The sequence below is a fragment of the Lissotriton helveticus genome, chromosome 8 (assembly GCF_964261635.1).
Source record: "Lissotriton helveticus chromosome 8, aLisHel1.1, whole genome shotgun sequence".
In the NCBI taxonomy this organism is placed as follows: Eukaryota; Metazoa; Chordata; class Amphibia; order Caudata; family Salamandridae; genus Lissotriton; species Lissotriton helveticus.
In genome coordinates, this window is record NC_136069.1 from 15472692 (window position 1) to 15495626 (window position 22935).

The 22935-nt window shown below is 45.4% G+C and overlaps 1 protein-coding gene across 1 annotated transcript in view; it reads left to right on the plus strand.

Moving 5' to 3' along the window:
- UBASH3A (ubiquitin associated and SH3 domain containing A) overlaps positions 1-19300 on the plus strand; it is a 188143-nt gene extending 168843 nt beyond the window's left edge. The window contains exon 14 of the mRNA XM_078658361.1: positions 19029-19300. Coding sequence (XP_078514487.1) covers positions 19029-19151 — 123 coding nt within the window. The 3' untranslated portion in view covers positions 19152-19300. The remainder of the gene's footprint in view (positions 1-19028) is intronic.
- Positions 19301-22935: the final 3635 nt, after the last annotated feature.

The window sequence follows — 22935 nt, forward strand, 5'->3', positions numbered from 1 at the left end:
TAATACTTATAAATAAAATAAACAGTTAAAAATATTTAACATTCTTTAAAATTAATAAATAATACATATATAATAATAAAACATTAAGGGGTCGATTCCGATTCGGGAAAATCCAGTCCAAATCGCCGTACGGATCATTTTTCCCGTACGAATCGTATCCCGAATCATCCCCGTACGTACGAAGTAGTACGATGTGCACCCAATGCAGTTCTCCGTACAAATCGTACCAAGGACCGTACGACTCAGTAATCTGTACGGTTCGCACTCCGAACACGCAATACGCGATGTCCGTACAGATCGAAGCACCTATCTATGACCCAGCAAGTACGATTCGTATCGACAACACTCCGTACGACTCTTTTTCTACGGGAGCTTAAAACGTCCATAAAAGCAGATTTCGTCTCATAATGCGTACGATATGGAGCCCCCGTGTATACGGTGCGTACACACCATGATAGCAGGGGGTACGGTGCATCGGGGTTCGGTGCGTATACCCCTGGATTTCAGGGGTACGGTGCGTATGTCCCCGTGCGTACACTCCATGATCGTAGGTGTACGGACCGTAGGGGTACAGTTCGTACACCCCAAGGTCATAGGTGTACGGTGCGTACACCCCGTGCGTACACCCCTTGAGTTTAAGGGTACGGTGCGTATGTGAATGTGTGGCTCTCCGTTCGAATTGCCTATACGCGACGTGTTCCGTATGAATCGCGTATTCATTACCCGGTCCGGATCGTACTTGACGGGTCGTACGGCATGTTTACGAATCGTACGGTTCACTGTGAGAGTCTAAGTCATACGGATTTAGCCTTGTTTTTCGTACGGTTCGCACGGATTCGGACGTATTTGTAACCTACGGATCGTACTACGCGATTCGGACGGATTTGTACGATTCGGACGGAAACGGCTACGAACACAAATCGTCGTAAGGATTTGTTTCCCGAATCGGAATTGACCCCTAATTAAACATATACATAAAATATATAAGATATACTTACTTAATAAAAAGTTTTAATAATTATTTTAATAACTTATACATTATTAAAAAATACTATAATTTACAAATACATCTACACACATAAAACAATAACATAAATAAAACGTAAATAATTATGTTTAATAAATTAGAAAAATATACTTTCAATATTTTTAAACTTAATTATATACTACATTATCTAAAATAATACCAAAAATATTAAATAGCTAAAGAAATAAAACTACTATTCAAAGTCCCAAAAAAACTACAGTAGTGAAAATGTTGGATAGCATAGGGCTTAAAATTACTATTTCCACTCCATAAAATGCAACAGTAGGGAAAGCGTTGGATAGCGTAGGGGTAAAAATTACTATCCCAACTCCGAAGAGTGCAACAGTAGGGAAAGCGTTGGATAGCGTAGGGGTGAAAATTACTATTCCTACTCCAGAAAGTGAAACAGTAGGGAAACCGTTGGATAGCGAAGGGGTAAAAATTACTATTCCCACTCCAGAGAGTGCAACAGTAGGGAAAGCGTTGGATAGCGTAGGGGTAAAAATTACTATTCCAACTCCAGAGAGGGCAACAGTAGGGAAAGCGTTGGATAGGTTAGGGGTAAAAATTACTACTCCAACGCCACAGAGTGCAACAGTAGGGAAAGCGTTGGATAGAATAGGGGTAAAAATTACTATTTCAACCCCAGAGAGTGCAGCAATAGGGAAAGGGTTGGATAGCGTAGTGGGGTAAAAATTACTATTCCAACTCCAGAGAGTGCAACAATAGGAAAAGCGTTGGATAGCGTAGGGGTAAAAATTACTATTCCCACTCCAGAGAGTGCAACAGTAGGGAAAGCGTTGGATAGTGTAGGGATAAAAATGACTATTCCAACTCCAGAGAGTGCAACAGTAGGGAAAGCGTTGGATAGCGTAGGGGTAAAAATTACAATTCCAACTCCAGAGAGTGTAACAGTAGGGAAAGTGTTGGATAGCGTAGGGGTAAAAATTACTATTCCAACTCCAGAGAGTGCAACAGTAGAGAAAGTGTTGGATATCGTAAAAGTTAAACATAACATACTTATAAATAAATGTTGTATTTAAAATAATTAATAATTTAATTTTTAAATAACTCTACATCATTTAGAAATACCCATTAATAGTTATTAAAAACATAATGACAATTGAATAATTAATTTACAATAAATTAACAATAAATAACAATACATATTGAGTAATAAATATTAATTACCAAATAATAAATATTGAACAATAACATATTTTTCATAACAAAAACATATTGATTATTAAAAATTGATTGCCAATTAAAACATATTAAACAATAAAATGTTTTTTTATACCAAAATATACTTTTTATGAAACATTAATTACCAATTGATAAACGATAATTTCCAATTAATAAAAAATAATTACCAATTAAAAATATTAATTGCCAACTAAAAAAGTAATTACCAATTAAAAACATTATTTACCAATTAAAAAAATGAATTGCCGATTAAAAACATTAATAATCAATTACAAATATTGATTACAAATTTAAAAAAAGAATTACCAATTAATAATAAAAAAAATTTTAAATGATCAATACCAATAAATAAAAATAAATCATTACTTAATTACAATTAAATTACTTCCCACCCAATTCCCCTATAAACACACAATCCGCTACAGAAATGAAATGCAAAAATTAATTAAAATTAATTTATAATTCCTAAAAATTAATAATTAATTTAGTATTATTAAATTACTTCCCACCCTATTCCCCTATAAACCCAGAACACGCTCCGGTACTAAAACACTAAACTGACTTAAAAATAACATTATTAACATAAAAAAATAGTATACATATAATTTAAAACCAGTAGAATACTTAACAAAAAACATATAACACATACATATTAAATACATAATAAAATACAGAACAATAATACAAATATCGATATTAGTAACATCGATATATTTTATATCGATATTACTAACTTCGATATTACTTCATCGATATAAAGAAATTCGATATTATTACCTTAGGGTCGATATTCTGTCCAACGATATTCTTGTCCTCGATATTCTTTACCTTCGATATTTCCAACTCGATATTTCTATGGGTCGATATTTCAGAATCGATATTTAGACTGTGCACCCTGCATGGAATGATCAGCATGTAGCATCATCAGAGCCTTGATAGAATTCAAACCCTAACAAGATGGGCTCTGGAGCCACCAGCGAGGACAGTATCTGAGGTGTGACGCAATGAGAGTGTTGCCGTAATGTGTGACCTCACACTGCATGGCATCAAAAGGGACGACTGAAATTATATACACGACAAATAGACGTGTCCCTTGGAAAATTGATACTGAGCCCCTCACTACAAGTGGGCTGATAAACTCCAGTAGTTGCAGTAAGTTCTGTTACCAGACATATCAGAATTATGAGTTTTGTGTTAAGCATGGGCAGGTCAAACCTAGTGATATTTATTGGGGATAAATGGCCATTACTTACCAGAAAACATGAATTTCTAGTGCAGGAAGCACCAAAGTCTTCATGTTATTCCCCAAACCCTTGTGATCATTCTCACACCTGGTGATACTAGAACACCTTGGTGTTAGCTGTTATTGGCGGCCATAAATATGGCATCCAATTGTGGCCAACTGGTAAAGAGGGCTTGCGTATCGGAAATTCCTCTCCAGACTGAACATCCCAGGAAACATCCTTTCTCATATTTTGGTGGTCTGGGGATGTTCTCCACCTGGGTGTAGAATATGCAAAGTGCGCATGACTGTTTGGCTGACAGAGGAGGCGCCGCGGCCCAGAATGCTCTGGGGAAAAGGAAGGAGATCCATCGTCCAGGAAGCTGATGTTTGCCATCATGGAACCCGATCTGCCCAAGAAAACAAGATCGACACAGCGGCGATGGATATTAACTCAGTGAGAAAGTGTATTATTAGTTGGGGGTGATCGTGAGACCTTAAGAAGTGATAATGCCACTAATCGTTATCAGGTCCAATAGCGTAATAGCGTTTACTCTAAATTGAACCTTAGCTCACTCCTGGGAGCTGTGGCAGAGAGCAGTCACACTTAACTCGAAGGAAAACAGGCGTAAAGCATGTATCAGTACCGGAACAGTCAAGAAGAAAGAAACAATACACAATAAAATCCCATTCCAATTATAAAAATTTAATATATTTTTATCTTTAATAAGACACCCAAAAAAACAAAATCAAATTAAGGGTACCGGAGTTAGGATTTTTGTAAGATTTTGATAACTGACTGCTATAAAAAAAAAAATGTTCATCACTGCCTTTCACTCTTCGCTGTAGTCTATGAGTGCCTGGAACAAAGTCAAAGTTTAGGCCGAAAATAATAACAATTTATAAGATATTCATGACCCCCTGATGCTGCTGATGCGTCACTTTTTGTGATGCTCCAGCCTCGCAAACTACAAAATCATATCTATGAGTCCGCACAAAGCCTCCCTTCATTCCTATTAGATACGGAGTAAGGCGAGACAGTGCGAATCGCTGTGTCCCTTTACTCTTCCCAGGGAGGCGTTCCATGGGCGTTGCAGTGGGTTTTTCCACGCAACACCCACGGATTTTGACGCCCCCCAGGTTTACAAGAACATGTATATCAGGGGACGAGCCAAAACCTTACACCTCTGGAGGTGAGGCGTAATGAGGACAAATAACTTTATTTCTACTGTTTTCTTCCTCTTTCCGCATCCTGCAGCACACATAGAAAAAGGAAAAAGCCTCCCAGGATTGTTTCTGTGTAGGAAGGTGCCCCTTCCTGCATAAAAACAAACAATTCTGCAGACAACACAGGCACCCTTGCACCATGATGCCAGGCTGCAGAAACAGCGCCAGCGCAGGGCAAAAGGACAGAATTTGCTGTATGCCACAGATACGGCACATTCCTGCCCTTTCACGCTGATGCAGGGCAGCACAGCAAGGTGATTTGATGCATTGCCCTGCGCCAAATACCCATAAAAATGCCCCTATGCCCCCAAATGATTCTTTCTTACATGCATTAATTGATTCTTCAAAAATCATTATACCTTACGAGGTCTGGGGCTGGTCAACTGAACCCCGATACGTGATTGGCACATTGTCGTCTCAAGAGGAATGTATGACGTTACTACGCCATACATTACCATGCAGTAGGTTACTACGCGGACGTTACATCGTCCGACTTGTTACCACGCATGGCTTTACATCACAAGTCGTTTCAACGACTTGCGCTAGGTGGCGTGCTGGATTTAGGAATAGTATAAATTACTATTCCTACTCCAGTTAGCGCAACAGCAGGGAAGGTGTTGGATTTAAAATCCAACACATTCCCTGGTGTTGCGCGCCATCTAGCGCAAGTCGTAGAAACGACTTGCGATGTAATGCCATGCGTGCTAACAACTCGGACGATGTAACGTCCGCATTGTAGCCTACCCGTGTGGTATTGACAGTATTGTACATGCTCTTTCCCTCTCAAGAGTGGGTGTCCAGTATCCACCTCTAGGAAAGGATGCTGCACTCGACCATACTGCTCCAAGAACAAACTTACATTTCCACCTGTTTCTTGATATCCTGGACCACGATTCCGGTGATCCACAAACCAGGAAACCCAGCATACAAGTGAGGCTCCTACTGGCCAATTTTGCTCCAAAAAATCAAAACGAAGATATTGACAACAATACTAGCTATGCGACTAGTAAAGGTCATTACCCCCCAGATTCACAGTGATCAGTCAGGCGTCATGCCTAAACGGTCAACAATGTATAACCTTCTCAGACTTTACAACTGGTTAGATACAGATAAAACGAGTGGAGACCCACCGATAGTGCTATCATAGGATGCTGAGAAAGCATTTGATGCTGTACATTGGCCCTATACGCTACAGGTCCAAGAGCGGTTTGGATTTGAACCCAAGTTCTTGACCTGGGTGAAGTTAATCTATCAGGTTCCAGTGTCAAACCTAAGGGTGAATGGTGAGACTTCGCCGGATTTCCGCATCAAAAGGGGGATGAGGTAGGGTTGTCCCTTATCCCCTTTACTGGTTACCCTAGTGCCGGAGCCGTTGGCTTGTAGGATTCGGACACACCCTGGTATAGCAGGCTTTCTATGAAAGCCCTGGGAGACACATGACCGGCGGATTTAAATTTACGCCAATGACATCCTCCTATATCTAACACGCCCCACTGAAACTCTGCCGGAAATGCTTAGGGTCTTTAAATGATGCGGGATACACACTAAACTGTGACAAATCCTGCCTATACCCGGAGGGAGACAACTCAGAGGGCCTTGTTATTCCGTGCCGCCTCCAACTAGATAGAAATGGTTTCCAATACTTGAGCATTGATGTGACTTTGGAAATAGAGAATACTCTGAACCGAAACATCCGAAGGGTACTGGCGGAGCTCCACAGGGATGTGGAAAGATGGAGGGTCCTGCCCCTCACGCTACTGGGAAGGGCCGCCATATACAAAATGATTACTTTGCCCAAAATCCCATACAATCTACAAAACACTCATCACAAAGTGCCTGAGGAGATATTTGTCAAAATTGACCGGGAAGTCCGGTTACTATTATGGAACAGAGGACATCGTAGAATGGCACTGAAAACACTTCAGAGAAAGTTATATAGTGGGGGACTAGCCCTCCCAGACACACTAGATTACGATTGGGCAGCACACCTGGTCGTGGTCGAGGATGGGTGTTGCACAGCTAGCGATCACCCCAACTACGCACTGGAGAGACTACAATTTCAGTTCAAATCCCACCTATGCTATCTGTATGCAGGGGGCGGAGTGCACACACTACTGCTGGCCACTCAGATGACAGTAGAGGCCTGGATAAAAACAGGGAAATATATAGGTTAGGACAAAAGGGTCACTCGAAAGACCCCACTTATGGAGGAGACAATCTTGAAAGAAATAGGGAAACTGAAGGGATACAACATCTTGGAACACGGTAGGATTATCCAAGTGGGTTGACATCATGGTAGAGGGGATCCTGATCTTGTTCAATTTATTGCAAACAGACCACCAACTACACAAGACACAGTATTTTAAATACTTACAACTTAAACATGCATGGAGGGCCGAAGAACTGAACATCACAGACATGCCGGAATATGTACCACTGAAAGGGAGATTGATCCAAGGCGAATAGGAAGCCAAGGCTGTCTCGTGGACCTACATAACTATTAATAATAATAATAATACGGCGGCCTTGTCTTTTCCTTTTTCCTCCTTTTCATCTCAACTCTGATGCTATCCAGGCAGCAAATGTGCAGAGATCAGATCTCAAATTCCTGGTGGGTTTGTACCGACGGCGAGTTTGAATATACTGCCTTGTGCCCTAGAATCATGGCCTTCAACACGATGTGAGCTTAACTGAGCTAAAAATGGCGCACACTGACAAGGGGCAGTGGAGTCCTCCTTCCCTCACAGACGGGGTAACAGGATGTTTCTTCCAACCCTTAATGAGATGAGCTGTAGAATGTGGGCTGCTCAATACAGAGTTAAAAAACATTATTGTTAGAAATGGGATCTCTGGTTGGCTGAGGCTTGTGCCAAAGTCAGGCAGAAATCACCACTCTAGTCAGGGCAAGGAAGTCACCCTCCAAGATAACCCCTGCTCACCCCCGTGGTAGCTTGGCACGAGCAGTCAGGCTTATCCCGGAGGCAATGTGTAAAGCATTTGCGCACGCACCCCAGCAACAACACCCAAGGCCCACCACAAAAGGAACTCCACACAAGGTTATATCAAAAATAGCCTTTGTATTCTCAAAACACATTAGAATAGTAAACACATTATGTACACTGTGCCAACTGGCACAGGGCAATATTTACAAGGGATTATGTACACATGACAGGGCCATGTGGGCCACTGTCAGAACCATCACAGAGTGAACTTGGTAAAAGTTAAATAGATCATAAAACGTACAACCAGTAAACACTGGTAATCACTGTACTTTGCATCAGTCTGTGACATAAACTACATCATGCACAGTATCCCACAAGTCTAAATACATTAGACCCCAACCACCTAAGCATACATCACACTAGGGGCGTAAATCACACAGGGAAGTATAATCTCCCTAACACAAAACTAAAGTAGGCAAAACAACCTCATAGTCATAAACCATTTTGAGGTATCAAATAGGGTGCGTAAAACATACTACACACACTACATTTCCTGGCACCAAAAGCATTAGCACATAAATCACATTAGGGCCTGGCACCCTATAAATGTAACAACCCCCCTGGCCAACTGGCCATCTCAAATAGGGGGCTCAAACGCCCTATGTCCACAAAGTCAGGGCTGCTGCCTAGGCAGCGAAGATCAAGGGTGCGCCACTGCGCCAAACCTAAACGTTGCAGCTGCCCATTACTTGCTGGGCAGCTGAGAACAATAACAGGGCGGCCTAAACGATGCAGCTGGCACTAAGTGCTGCATCTGTGGAAGGCCTGGCACCTCTGTGCCACTTCTGTCCCTCTCAGGGACTCTCACTTGAATTGCCCCTCAGGCTCTAGGAATAGTGGGGCCAAAAGCATGGAAGCCCCACGGGGCTCTGTGGAAAAAATGAGGCCCCAAGCCCCTCACAGGGACTTTAAATACATCAGGGCCAAAGCAGAACTTGCCCCCGTGGAGCACACAACTGGCCCCTAAGCACTGTGGAGCGCACTGGCTCCTAAAATTATCATGCCCCCGTCGCTGGAGCAGCCCCACTATCAAGCGGGGGCTGCTTGGAGAACGAAGGAATCCAGCACGGTGCCTCAATTTGGCACTCTCCCCTCACCCCCCCAGGCAGCTCTACTCACTGGTTGCTCTCCGGAGGCGGTGGGGGACGCTGTCTTCTCCTCGCGTTCTGCTTGGGCTCTCCCTCGCTCACGGGAGCCTCGGCGGGCTTCATCGAGGCAGCGGGCGGGGCTCTCTCTTCCTCTCGGGAGCCTCACTAGTGGCTGCACTTCACCTTCACCCGCCCCCCCCTCCCGCCCGGGGACCCGGGACTCTTCGCTGCAACTCGGGGAGGTGGGGTAGGCTCCCGTCCTCCGCTCTGGCAGCACCACCTTCCGGCCACACTTCACTTCCTGGTTCTGTCCGCTGGCCCCGCCCACAACCAGGCGGGCCGCGGTTCGTGGCGGCAGGGCGGCAAGAGGGGTAGGCTCCCTCCTAACGGAAAATATTGGCAAAGTCACGGGGTGGGCACCCGTGCATACAAAAGAAATCAAAGAAGCGGCCATAATCGGGGTGGGCATCCGAAATTAAATATCAAAACATGCGGACACTATGCAGGGTGGGCACCTGCCAGGTGCTACAAAAATAAGCGGGGTGGGCACCCACTGTTGCCGGCATCCCGGGGAAATCCCCAAGGTGGGGGTTCCCTCCCCGAGGTGAACAGCATCGCGCTGCGCAGCCCGTGCTCCTACTCAGCTGGGCAAATTACAAGTACAAATAAAGCGCTCCTCCTTGCAATCCGAGCGCTGTCCTGTAGGGAAAATAAAGCACTCCCAGGGCGCTAAGCAACAGAAGCACCAATAGGATCCAAGAAGTCCTGTAGCATCAAGATGGAGCACAACAGCTCCCAGCAAAGAAAAGTCCTCCAGGAATCCAGGGGCAGGGCAGGGCCCAAGGAAGCAAGCCTTCCCCTGGGCCCCAGCAGCAGCAGGCCCCTGGTAGTTTCAAGTTAAAAACAAGACCATTTTCATGGGGTCACAGCCCCTTATTTAAACAGAAACCTCCCTTTGTGACACAGCACAGGGCTAGGAGGGAACCAATTACAACTGGTTCAGGAGCACTTGAGCACTTTGTTTTGCTCAGCTCCTCTCCTCTATTCACAGGAAAGGCCAGGGACATCAGACACACCACAGGGGGCGGAGCCAGCAGTGTGGAGGGAAGGCCCAGCCCTTTTCAGGTCCCACGTGCAACTCCTCCCTCCAATCTACATGCAGATCTCGATATTCACCACCGGGCAGACCCATCCCGGCTCCTGGAGCCAGGCACACCAGCCAGCCCATCAATCACAAGTCAGACAGGCAATTCCCATTCACTGCACACAGATATGCCAAATTCTAAAAGTGGCACTTCTACACTAGACACATTAAATCTGTGCACACAGCCGCACAGCATTTAATCTCACTCGCCCCTGCAATCCCCACACATCAGGAACTACCATGGACACTCATATTCCCATGCATTCCTGTGGGAGGGCAGGCCAATCTCACCACACACACTCAGAGAGCGCACGCACTTTACACTGGGCCACAGTGCTAAAGTGCGCAAAGACCAGAAATCACTACCACTATGTCATATTAATAGGCAAAAAGTTCAGGGGTGAACCTGCCAAAAGGGCCAAGTCCAACAATTATGGTAAACATACCTCCTTGCCAATCTGATACTGCTTGATTGAAAATGGAAATCAATATTGTAATGGGTAAGGCAGGTACCAAACTTGACGTAAGAGACCGACAAAGAATCCCAAAGGAGTCCTAGCTTTACTACTACTAAATGCCTTCTTTGAATACCAAAAGTATTAAGTTTAACCAAAAGTAATAAGTTTAACCAAAATTAGTAAGTGCATTCTGTGAATACCAAAAGTAGTAAGTATAGGATTTTTTCTCAGATTAGTTCTGTGAATCAGCCCCACTATCCCTAAGTCCAGCGCCCTCCAGCGCAACTTGTAACGAACGCGATGCTAAAAACTACGTTGTGAATGTATGTGATGTAACATCATACATTCATTTTGATGCATCCCAAATTTACAAGAACATGTATACCCGGGGATGAGCCAAACCATACGCCTCTGGAGGTGAGGCATAATGAAGAAAAATGACTTTATTTCTCCTAGTTGTTTCCTCTTTCCGCATACTGCAGCACACATTGAAGGAGGAAATAGCCTCCCAGGATTGTTTCTGTGTAGGAAGGTGCCCCTTAAAAACAAACAATCCTGCAGACAGCAAAGGTACCCTTGCACCATGGTGCTAGGCTGCAGAAACAGCGCAATCGCAGGACAGAAGGACAGAAATTGCTATATGCCATGCATACGATACATTCTCCATGATCCCCCTTACTGTTTGCCCTAGTGGTGGAGCTCTGGCTTGTAGGATGCAGACACACCCTGGCATAGCAGGCTTTCTAAGAAGGCCCGGGGAGACAGATGACAAGCGAATTTCACTTTATGCAGATGACATCCTCCTATATCTTACACGCCTCACTGAAACCTTGCCGGAAGTGTATGAACGATGCAGGGCCCATTCGGGATGCACAATAAACTGTGACAAATCCTGCCTATACCCGGCGGGAGACAACTCAGAGGGCCTTGCTCTTCCGTGCCGCCTCCAACTAGATAGAAATGGTTTCCAATACGTGGGCATTGATGGGACTTTGGAAATAGAGAACACTCTGAACCGAAACATCCAACGGGTACTGGCGGAGCTCCACAGGGATGTGGAAAGATGGAGGGTCCTGCCCCTCACGCTACTGGGAAGGGCCGCCATGTACGAAATGATTACTCTGCTCCAACTCCCATACAATCTACAAAACACGTATCACAAAGTGCCTGAGGAGATATTTGTCACAATTGACCGGGAAGTCCGGTTACTCTTATGAAACAGAGGACATCGTAGAGTGGCACTGAAAACACTTCAGAGAAAGTTATATAGTGGGGGACTAGCCCTCCCAGACACACTAGATTATGATTGGGCAGCACACCTGATCGTGGTCGAGGATGGGTGTTGCACAGCTAGCGATCACCCCAACTACGCACTGGAGAGACTACAATTTCAATTCAAATCCCACCTACGCTATCTCTATGCAGGGGGCGGAGTGCCCACACTACTGCTGGCCACTCAGATGACAGTAGAGGCCTGGATAAAAACAGGGAAATATATAGGTTCGGACAAAAGGGTCACTCGAAAGACCCCACTTAGGGAGGAGACAATCTTGAAAGAAATAGGGAAACTGAAGGGATACAACATCTTGGAACACGGTAGGGTTATCCAAGTGGGTTGACATCATGGTAGAGGGAATCCTGATCTTGTTCAACTTATTACAAACAGACCACCAACTCCACAAGACACAGTATTTTAAATACTTACAACTTAAACATGCATGGACGGCCGAAGGACTGAACATCACAGACATGCCGGAATATGCACCACTGGAAGGGAGATTGATCCAGGGCGAATAGAATCCAAGGCTGTCTCATGGACCTACAAAACTATGATTAATAATAATACGCCTGACAACTGGCAGAAATTGAGGAACAGATGTGAAAGGGATGTTGGAAATTGAGATGACACAGACTGGAATGCGGCCTTGGTGCATCCAAGAGAAACCGCCAAGATCAGATTAAGGTTCGTTCAATTTAAGATCCTCCATCGGGTATACTATGATAGGGCTTGCTTGCACGGAATGCATAGGGCAGAGTCCCCTTATAGTCTCCGCTGTACGACAGAGCGGGGTGCCTTTCTACCCAAATTATGGCATGCACTAAGATGCTAGGGGAGCTAAATAAGATACTAAGGGCCAGATGCACGACGCTTTTTGGCATGTGCAAACGGGTCTTAGTCCCGTTTCTGCACGCTAAAAAGCATGGGCCCATGTACAAACTGCGAGTCGCAAATGCGACGCAATTTGCGAGGCGCTATTTGTCAGGTCGTACATCTGGCCCTTAGGGACAATCTACCTGCTGAAACCAAATATATCCTCTTGGGCAGACCAACTGACATAGACCTTCCCAGAACCACGCTTCTTTCAAGTAATTTGGGGCTGACAGTTGCCAAACGAGAAGTGGCCAAACTCTGAGGGGCACCAGAGCAGTCAGCTCTTAGGGAATGGAGAGTGGGGATGGACCGCTTTAGGGCAGCAGAGAGGGTCACACACAGAGCCCGGGGCTGCTAGTAGAAATTCCGTAACATATGGGTCCCATGGTTGGAATACTACAACATGGATTTGGGTGACGTGGAAGGTGCGTCACGATCCACTCAACCTCTCTAACTCATCACAGCCGTAATGCTCAGAGCTATACCACCCATAGTTATATTGATCGCTGACTTTGAATTTACACACAGTGCTGTACTTGCATTACTTGTTAAAACGTGTCTGCACTCCATTCTATTTTGTTGGTGTTGTTGAACACCATGTTTCACACTAAATAAAATCAATACAGATGTTTAAAAAAATTGTCCAGTCTGCTGCTGACGAGGGCCTGTGTCACCGTTCTTGTTTTGGTCGAGATCCACTTGTAGATCCTGCGGAGCATGCGGAGGGTGTTGTAGCAGGAGGAGGAGACGGCGTTGACCTGTTTAGACATGGAGAGGGAGGAGTCGAGGATGAATCCTAGATTGTGTGCATGGTCGGTGGGTGTCGGTGCTGTTTCCATTGTGGTCGGCCACCAGGACTGAGGGGGTGGGTCCAAGGATGAGTACCTCCGTCTTGTCCGAGTTCATCTTCAGACGGCTGTTCCTCATCCAGTCGGCGACGGCCTTCATTTCCTCGTGGAGGTTGGTTTTGGCGGTGTTCGGGTCCTTGGTGAGGGAGAGGATGAGCTGGGTGTCGTCGGCATAGGAGATGATGTTGAGGTTGTGTTGGCGGGCCACTTGTGCGAGGGGGGCCATGTAGACGTTGAACAGCGTCGGGCTTAGGGATGAACCCTGGGGGACGCCGCAGATGATGTCGGTGGCCTCGGATCAGAAGGGCGGGAGGCGGACGCTCTGGGTTCTGCCAGAGAGAAAGGACGAGGTCCAGTCAAGGGCCTTCCCTTGGATTCCGGCTTCTAGGAGGCGTGTCTTTAGAGTGCGATGGCAGACTGTGTCGAAGGCAGCTGACAGGTCCAGGAGGATGAGGGCTGATGTTTTGCCATTGTCTAGTTGGCGCCTGTTGTCGTCTGTGGCGGTGATGCGGGCTGTCTCGGTGCTGTGGTTTCGTCTGAACCCGGACTGGGAAGGGTCCAAGATGTTGTTGTCTTCCAGGTGACGGGCCAGTTGCATGTTGACGATTTTCTCGATGACCTTCGCCGGGAACGGGAGCAGGGAGTTGGGCCGGAAGTTGTTGAAGTCCTTGGGGTCCGCCTTGGGCTTCTTGAGGAGGGCGTTGATTTCCGCGTGTTTCCAGCTTTCCGGGAATGTCGCTGTTTCGAAGGAGATGTTGATGGCCTTCCATAGTTGGGGTGCGATGGCAGCGTCTGCTTTGTTGAATACGTGCTGTGGGCACGAGTCTGACGGCGATCCTAAGTGGATAGAGTTCATGACCTTGCGAGTCTCGTCGTCGTTCATGAGGGACCAGGAGGTCAGGCGGTTGCCGCTGGTGGTGTTCACAGGGGAGGTGGGGTCTGGCGTAGTCGGGCGGTCATGGTGTTGAAGTTGTCATGGATGTCAGCGATCTTGTGATGGAAGAAGATGGCTAGTGAGTTGCACAGTTCTTGTGAGGGTGGTATGTCGTTGGCGCTGGGGTTGGAGAGTTCCTTTACGATGCTGATGGCTTTAAGAAGAAGATTGATGACCTCAAGCGTGATATCTCGGTAGTCAAAGAGTTGGTGCAAAGCATTCTGCAGCTCTCCTTGAAGACGGGAAGCATTGGGTTTCACCCCCGCGATGAGGAATGATATCCACAACCCACGGAAGATTTACTCTACCAAAGGCATTACCTCGTTCTGATCCTATCTTAGCTCTAGCTGGAGCTCGAGGCCTCTACCCAACCACCACTCTCTGCCCCACAGACTCCACCTCAGTTATCTGATGAAGACATTCTCACCCTGCTTGGGCCCTACTCTGGCTCTAAAATGGTCTCCCAACCCAACTCTCAACATACCCTCAATCGTTGCTGACCCTGACAGGGAACCGAGCCTTAATCTCAGAGAGTTTAACATAGAGAACCTACATCATATAAACACGTTGACTCAAGAAGTGGTCACATCTAACCTGCACATCAACTCAATGCTTCTCAATTGTAGATCAGCTGTGAAACATGCAGCTTATATTTCTGATCTAACTAATCATTGCACGTAACTTGGGCCTTCTGATCATCACTGAAACCTGGCTCGATGATACTTACCCCCCAATTCTTGACATCTTAATACCTCTGACTACTCTATACTCAGAAGTGATAGACTGGATAAAACAGGAGGGGGCATTACCTGCATTCATCGCTCCAACCTCAGAGTAAAACAATCCCCTAGTACGGTCTTATCCTCCTGTGAACAGCTAGTCTCTGAAATCTGGAACAAAGACAAGAAGGTTTGTGTGCTACACTCAATCTATCACCCTCCTGGTGACAATCTAATCCTCACAGAGCAAATCATGGAGGTCATTAGCTCGAGCTCGGATCAACCCTGCCGTATATTCCTCGGAGACTTCAACCTTCATTGGAATGACACAAATTATCCAGTTGTTTATTCCTTTAAGACTTTCCTCTCTGACCTCAATTTCTCGGAGCTCTGTAAAGGCCCTACTCACAATAAAGGTGCCACTCTAGACCTCATCATTGCCAAAGACAACTTCAAACAAATAGGGGAAATCCTACCCTGTGACGGGTCAGACCATTTTCAAATGTCCTTTCTCATCCTAGACAAGGGACTGGGTAGACAGGGACAACCCCTTAAAGCGAAACAAATGACTCGCAATATGAGGGACCTCGACATTAGTTTGATAACCTCATTCACTAAAAATAGACTACAGTCCCCCCTAATTTAACCAACCTTGATGATCTTTTGGAGCATTACATTAACCTTTTCTAACATTCTTGACTCTGTTGCTCCGAAACAGCTCAAAAGGATCCCAGTCAAACTCTCCAAACCATGGTTTAATGGTGCCCTAAATGATGAACAAAGCGGTACAAAAGGGGGTGGTATTGACTGGGTGTGAGTGTTTGATTGGTTCTGATGCTCCGTCCATCACCACCCCCTTTTGTACCGCTTTGGCCGCCATAAGTGTGGCAGGTTATGCTCAGACGTGAGTCCCTTACTCACTTTGCCACTGGATTCAAGCAAGCCGGGCTGAAGACGGCTGTAATGCCTGAAACCGGTCCTAGGAATCTTGATTCCGGTCCAGGGAAGGCATGGCTTGGCAGTTCGGGCTGGACTGTTCCCATGAGGCACAGGATCAGACTGATTTGCATATGGCCATGTCTGAACTTGGGTGGCAGAGTGGGCTAAAGAAGGGTGATGGATTAAACCCAGATCTGTTGACTGGGTGTGAGTGTTGGATTGGTTCAGATGCTCCGTCCATCACCACCCCCTTTTGTACCGCGAAATGATGAATGGCGCAATCTGAGACTCTCGGAGAGACTCTGAAGAAACTCACCTTCCACCACAAATCTCTCTCAACTGAGGAAAATGAGAAGCGTTTACAACAAACACATACGCTTGGCGGGAATCGATCATTTCAGACTTCAACTGGATGGAGCCAAAAACACAAAAAAACCTCTTCAAAATCATTAAGGAACAATCTAACCAATCCTCTTACCAGAGCTCGACTCCGTTATCCCTGCTCCCTGGTGGTGATGATTTTACAGCTCACTTTGCTGGCAAAACAATGAAAATTGAGCTGGAGCTATTACACACCTCCCCAACTTTGCTATCCAAGATACTGCCGGCAGGATCAGGGGAGGTGGCAGAACCCACGACAATACACTTGCCTTTGGACCTCAAAAATAACGCCTTTTGAAGCAGTTTTCTCCTACCAGATGATACTGAGTTACTTCGCAACATGGCATCCATCCAACTCACAAACCATTTGGGTGATCCTCTCCCCACCAAGCTCTATAAAGATTTAATCTCGGCCGTTCTCCCTCTTTGGTCCAGGATCATTCATGAATCCCTCTTACAGGGAAAGATTCCAGACTGCCTAAAAGTTGGGCAAGTTACTCCCATTCCCAAGAAGCCCAATGCGGGCTTATCAGATCCAAACAATTTCTGACTTATCACCAGCAGTATTACTCTAAAAAAATTGCTTGAAAATGCGTTCACTGCCAGCTCTGCAAACATATTGAGAAATATCAAATCCTGGATTCCCATCAGTCAGGATTCAGAGCGGGGCACAGCACCGAAACGGCACTAACTCACATTGTTGATGACGCCCTGAGAGCCCTCAACCAAAATGTCCCTTGTCTCCTGATCCTTCTAGACCTGTCCTCAACCTTCGATACCATCAAACACAAAAACTTGATTGATCTCCTACAACATAGGACGGGTTTGTCAGGCCCGGTCCCAAACTGGTTTTCTTCCTTTCTTCACAACCGCACGCAAAGGATCAAAGTTAATCATGCCCTCGCTTCCAGTACCCCTGTCCTTATTGGGGACCCTCAAGGGTCTACGCTCTCGCCCACTCTCTTCAACCTATTTATGGAACCTCTTGCGGACCTTTTGAACAGAGCCAACATCCAACATCACATGTATGCGGATGACACGCAACTGTACCTGAAGATCTCCTCGCAAGAGGACATAAAAATTTTAAACATTGCACTTGCTCAAACTCAACAATGGCTATGGCTAGCTCAGAACCATCTCCTACTAAATACTCTCAAAACTGAATTTCTGTTGATCACCCCACCTAATCACTCAGCTCCTACCCTAGACTGGATTAAACACCTAACTGGTCTGAACTGCACTCCTCACGTTGTAGACTCTGCCAAATCTTTAGGCATCACCTTGGATAAACACCTAAACATGCAGGCACACATCAGTGCGACTACTGGGGGAGCCAATTTCCAACTCAACACACTGAAGAAAATCAAACCATTCCTCCTCCCGAAGATCTCAGACCCACGGTTCAATCCCTGATTATTCCTATATTGGAATACGGGCTGGTGACCCTGGCAGGACTTCCCAAAGCTAGCCTGGCCCCTCTCCGAGCTACATTGAATGCATCGGCCAGGCTTTTAATGGGTTCTAGAAAATTTGATCACATTTCACCTGACCTTTTGCGGCTAAACTGGCTATCCATTGAAGCAAGAATACAACTCAAGATAGCCTGTCTGACTCATAACGCTATACACTACAATACCCCATACTATCTAGCTAATAAACTTGAACTATCGGGTTCCAACAGGAACCTCAGAAGTACGTCCACCCTTCTCATGAAACCTCCAAGATTAAAAAAGAAAAGATCGTACAACCAAGGGTTCTCCGGTCTTGCTCCAAGAATTTGGAACTCCTTGCCACCAGAGATCAGATCAAATCCTTCCACTACTGCCTTTAAAAAACTGGTTAAAATACTACTAATGAACGAACGTTAGTGCGCTGATCATATTAGTGTCTTCTGTTAATAACCAAAATCTTGAAACATTTTTCACTGATGACATATTTTTCCCTTCTTTTTCTTCTAGTCCTAGATCGCCCCTTTAACTGCATCAACTGTTGATTTGTGAGATTTTTTTTACTCGGAGTGCTGAATCACACCAATGATACTAATGTATGACCTTCTTTATGTTCTGTATAATTGCTGTCGACAGCGCTGTACAGCGCTCTGATACCCCCTTGGGTCTTGTTCGCTCTGTATAAAACTTTCAAAATAAATCAAAATAAATAAAAACAATCACTACATGCATTTTCCTCTTTCATCGTATGGTGTAGAATGCAGCCCGCATTGAAAGAGGAAAAAACGAGGAGAAAGAAAACATTTCTCCTCATTGCGCCTCGCTGCACCACCCCTAGAGTGGCGTAGCATTCAGACACATTTCCAGTTTAACGTTTCCTCATAAATCTGGAAATGTGTCAGGTTCCATGAGTGTTGTGTGGGAACACCCACGACAACACCCATGGAACGCCCCTTCAACGCAAAGTGCTGATTATGAAGGGGCCGTATTTATAAGGACAGGAAAAGCCATGTCCTTGTAAATATGGAGCAGTAACATGCGCTGCCAGTAAGTCACAAAACGTGACGTACTGGTGGCGCAGGGGGCTTGTAAATCTGCCCCCTAGTTTCTTGAAGTCCACCGTGTTGCACCTTCTCATCTGTGCCCCTCAGGGTCAATAGTGTTGCGTCTTCTCCTCTGTGCTGCTTATGCTCCATAGTTTCATACCTGCTGAATGCCTCTTTACCTGTGCAGGTGCCATCTCTGGCCATGTGCTGCTGTGTGGAGGAGGAGGGCAGGTGGCAGATGACGGCGCCACCAGTCAAGGCGCTGACCCATGGATCCAACTCCGCCTTCCATTGGAGCTTCATCGTCTGATCCGCGAGCGTTCTATTGGTGCCTCGGCCCTATACCGGGAGACGTCGGTGGAAGGAGCCTGGACCAGCCCTTCATGTTTCATCGATGGAGGTGGGGCTGCTCTTGTGCTGTACATCATCACCTGTCTGCATCCCGCACCCCTGAAGAAGGACAGCAGTGGGGGTGGGGTTTGCCCCAAAAGTTGCATCCCCCAGTCCAATACCACTGTACCTGGCGACCACTAATAAGTCTTGGTTTTTGGGACCTCAGGGTGCCTGATGGAACACACTTCACAAATGTTTCCTTAAAAATAAAAATAACCCACATTCTTAAAGCTCCCATAGGTCACACAGGCATCATCAAACCTTTTATGTTTCTGTGCTCGCGACTGGTGAATATGCTGAACACAGGGAGTGACTTCTTCAAATTTGACCAAATTAAATTTCCTCTCACTGTAGAATCCTGGATTGCCTGAAGTTTGCAAAAACCTTTCTTGAGCGGATGAAAAGAGTTTCAGAAATCGTGTTCACAAAAGTGTTGCTGTCATAGGGCCAGATGTAGGTAAATCTCATTTACCGATTCTTAAATACCGAATTTTAGCGATTCGGTAAATTTACCGATTCGCAAACCGTTGTGATTCGGTAAAATTACCGATTCGGTATTTTTTCAAATTTTGTATGTTTACCGATTCGGTAAATTTACCGAATCGGACGATTTTCTGTCCCCTACATCCCAAATGCTCAATACCGGTTGGAAATGGCCGAAAACCGGTATTTTCGGTCGTTACCGACCGGTAAAGGGCTACCTACATCTGGCCCATAATCCTTTGACCTCACACAGAACAACATTTTTAAGGTATATTTCCAACTTCATTGTTGGGCTTGATTTGCGTTTTACACTGTTATACAGATCCAAGTTATGTAATGCCTATTTACACCCTCATTGAAGGCTTCTGTTTCAGATATTAAACTATTATATAGACAGAGACAGTTTATTGAATGTCTATCTATGTATGAAACAAATAGATCATACGACAAGAGTTCCACGTTTTGGCCTATTTTACAACAATGCACACAATGTAAGATCTACGCTCAGGCTGTCTGTACAGCTGAGTAAACACAAGAGTTTACTCACTTTTTACAGTTCGCAAGAAGCTGAAGACCTGGGGCCTCATTTATGAAAAGTGATGCATCGCTGCGTGAAAACAGTGATGCGTTACTTTTCATTGGCCCTCCTTGCGACACAAATCATGTAGATTTCACTGCGTCACTTCTATGTTATGTTATGTTATGTTATTTATTATTTGTTAAGCGCGCATACGCCCGGAGGCTTCTTGGCGCTGGAGAGAATCAAACATAACAGTACATAAAAGACACAAATCACTACTTACAATAAGCCTGAGAAAAAAGAAAAGTTTTGAATGCCTTCCTAAAGGTAAGGAGGTCCCTGCTGTGTCGCAGAGTCAGGGGGAGTGAGTTCCACAATGAAGCGGCTAAAAATTGGAAACTGCTGCCTCCCTGACGTTTTCTTTTAAAACGAGGGACCTCAAGTAGGTCCTTGTGGGTAGATCTCAAGCTGCGCAGAGGTTGGTATCTACGCAGCAGTTGTCTGAGAAACATGGGACCCTTGCCCTCCAAAGCCTTAAACACAATACAGCCCACCTTGAACATTGCTCTCTGCTCCACAGGCAGCCAGTGCAAGGTCTCCAGTCCATGTCTAATCGATTCCCACTTAGGGACTTTACAAATAAGTCTCGCAGCTTGATTTTGCAAGTATTGCAATCTTTTCAGTTGGCCAATAGGAGCCCCCAGATAGAGGCCATTTGAAAAATCGATATGAGACAGGACTAGAGCACTGACTGTCTGAATTAAGGCCAAACCTGTGAGGAGATGTGCTATTTTCTTGATCTTCCTCAGTTGGAAAAACCCCGTGGAAACCACTGTTCCAACTTGGCTTTCCAAAGAAAGGTCCTCACTAAGAGTCACTCCCAAACTTTTTATTGTACGGGATTTTTTTGGAGGCGAGCCCATGTCCGATGGCCAAAAACAAGGGCTCCAACTGATCTCACTCTTCCCAGGTAGAATGAGCTCCGTTTTTCCCGGATTTAACTTAAGGTGGTTTAGAGACATCCACCTTTGGATTAAGGACATGGTTGCTCGAAAGTCCTCCGCCGCATTGTGTGAGTTTAGGACAAAAACCAACTGCAGGTCGTCTGCATAGTTATATACATCAACCTTAAACTGTTGTAGGGAGAACAAAAGAGGCCGCATATACAAATTAAATAATAAAGGGGACAAGGAAGATCCTTGGGGAACCCCACAGAAAGAAATGTTTTTAGGGGCTGTAAAAGAACCCAGACGAACCGACTGGGTACGTTCTGAAATAAAGGACCTAAGCCAGGCCAAAGCCGAGTCTCGAAGTCCGGCCTGTTCGACACGGTTGACCAAGATGGTATAGTCAACCGTGTCGAACGCGGCAGACAGGTCTAATAACACCAAGGCCTGGTGCAGGTCCCCATCAGCGTTAGACCTCAAGGTGTTCTGAACGGCCAATATCACTGCCTCAGTAGAATGACCAGGCCGGAAACCTGCCTGGTTAGGTTGTAAATAACCAGAGGCTTCCACAAAACTTGATAGGCAATTGGTCACATGGGCCTCCAATATTTTGGATAGATAAGGCAGTAACGATATTGGTCTATAATTTGAGAGGTCTAAAGAGTCAATGCCGGGTTTCTTTTTTAAAGGGATCAGCAAGGCCTGTTTAAAACTATTCGGAACAGTCCCTGACATGAGGGAATTATTAAGCAAAGGAAGCAGGCTATTGGGGAGTGCCCGACCAATTTCCCTCATTATTTGAGGAGGGCAGACATCCTGAGGAGATCCAGATTTAACTCTAGTTAGCAAATCTAGGAGGATTTGGTCAGTGATTAAAGGGAAAGAATGCAAAGTAAGGGGATTAAAAAAGGTATCATCTATCGGAATACAAGCTGGAAGCTTGGATAGAGTATCCTTAATCAACACTATTTTATCATAAAATAGTCATTCAAGGAGTTGCAGAGGGATTGTGACGGGACAACCGGGGGAGAAGTTCTTTCATCATTGCACAGCTCAGTCACAATCCTGAAAATTTCTTTCGACTTATTAGTCGCATTAAGTATTTTAGAAGAGAAATAATCAGTTTTGTGAGTGTGCAGTGTCTTTTGGTAGGCTTTACGAATTAGACAGTATGCAATCCTTGCTTGAGGACAGTAATTGGTACGCCATGTCCTCTCATGTTGCCTCACTTCAAGTTTTAGTTTCCTCAACTCTGGTGTGTACCACTTATGTGCGCCCACGCCGCGTGAGTTATCGAAGCGAGTGAGGGGGACACAAATATTAATGGCCGAATTTAGCCATTCTTGAAGCCTACAGTCGGCAATCTCCACATCCAAGTTCTGCTCTGGCAAAGTAGACTTTAACAAGTTTAAAAAAGCTGAAATGTCCACAGAGGACCATTTCCGAGTCAGACTGGTAGCCTTCAGCTTAAATTGAGGAACTTTCACAACACAAAATGAGAAACTAATGATAAAATGATCAGACCAACTACATGGTTTAATATTTCTGGTGTCATATGTCTGCCCCCTACACAGGTCAGCTGGACTGACCATTTTATCCTTGAGTTTTACACTCCCTATCCTGCAATCACTACCCCCAAAACCACAAATATCCCTGAAATACGGCGGCAATGGCATAAAGTCAACGAGGCCTCCTTCGCCGAGAACTTTGTCCAACCCTACCATGAGATTCCCGATGATATCAATAAAGCT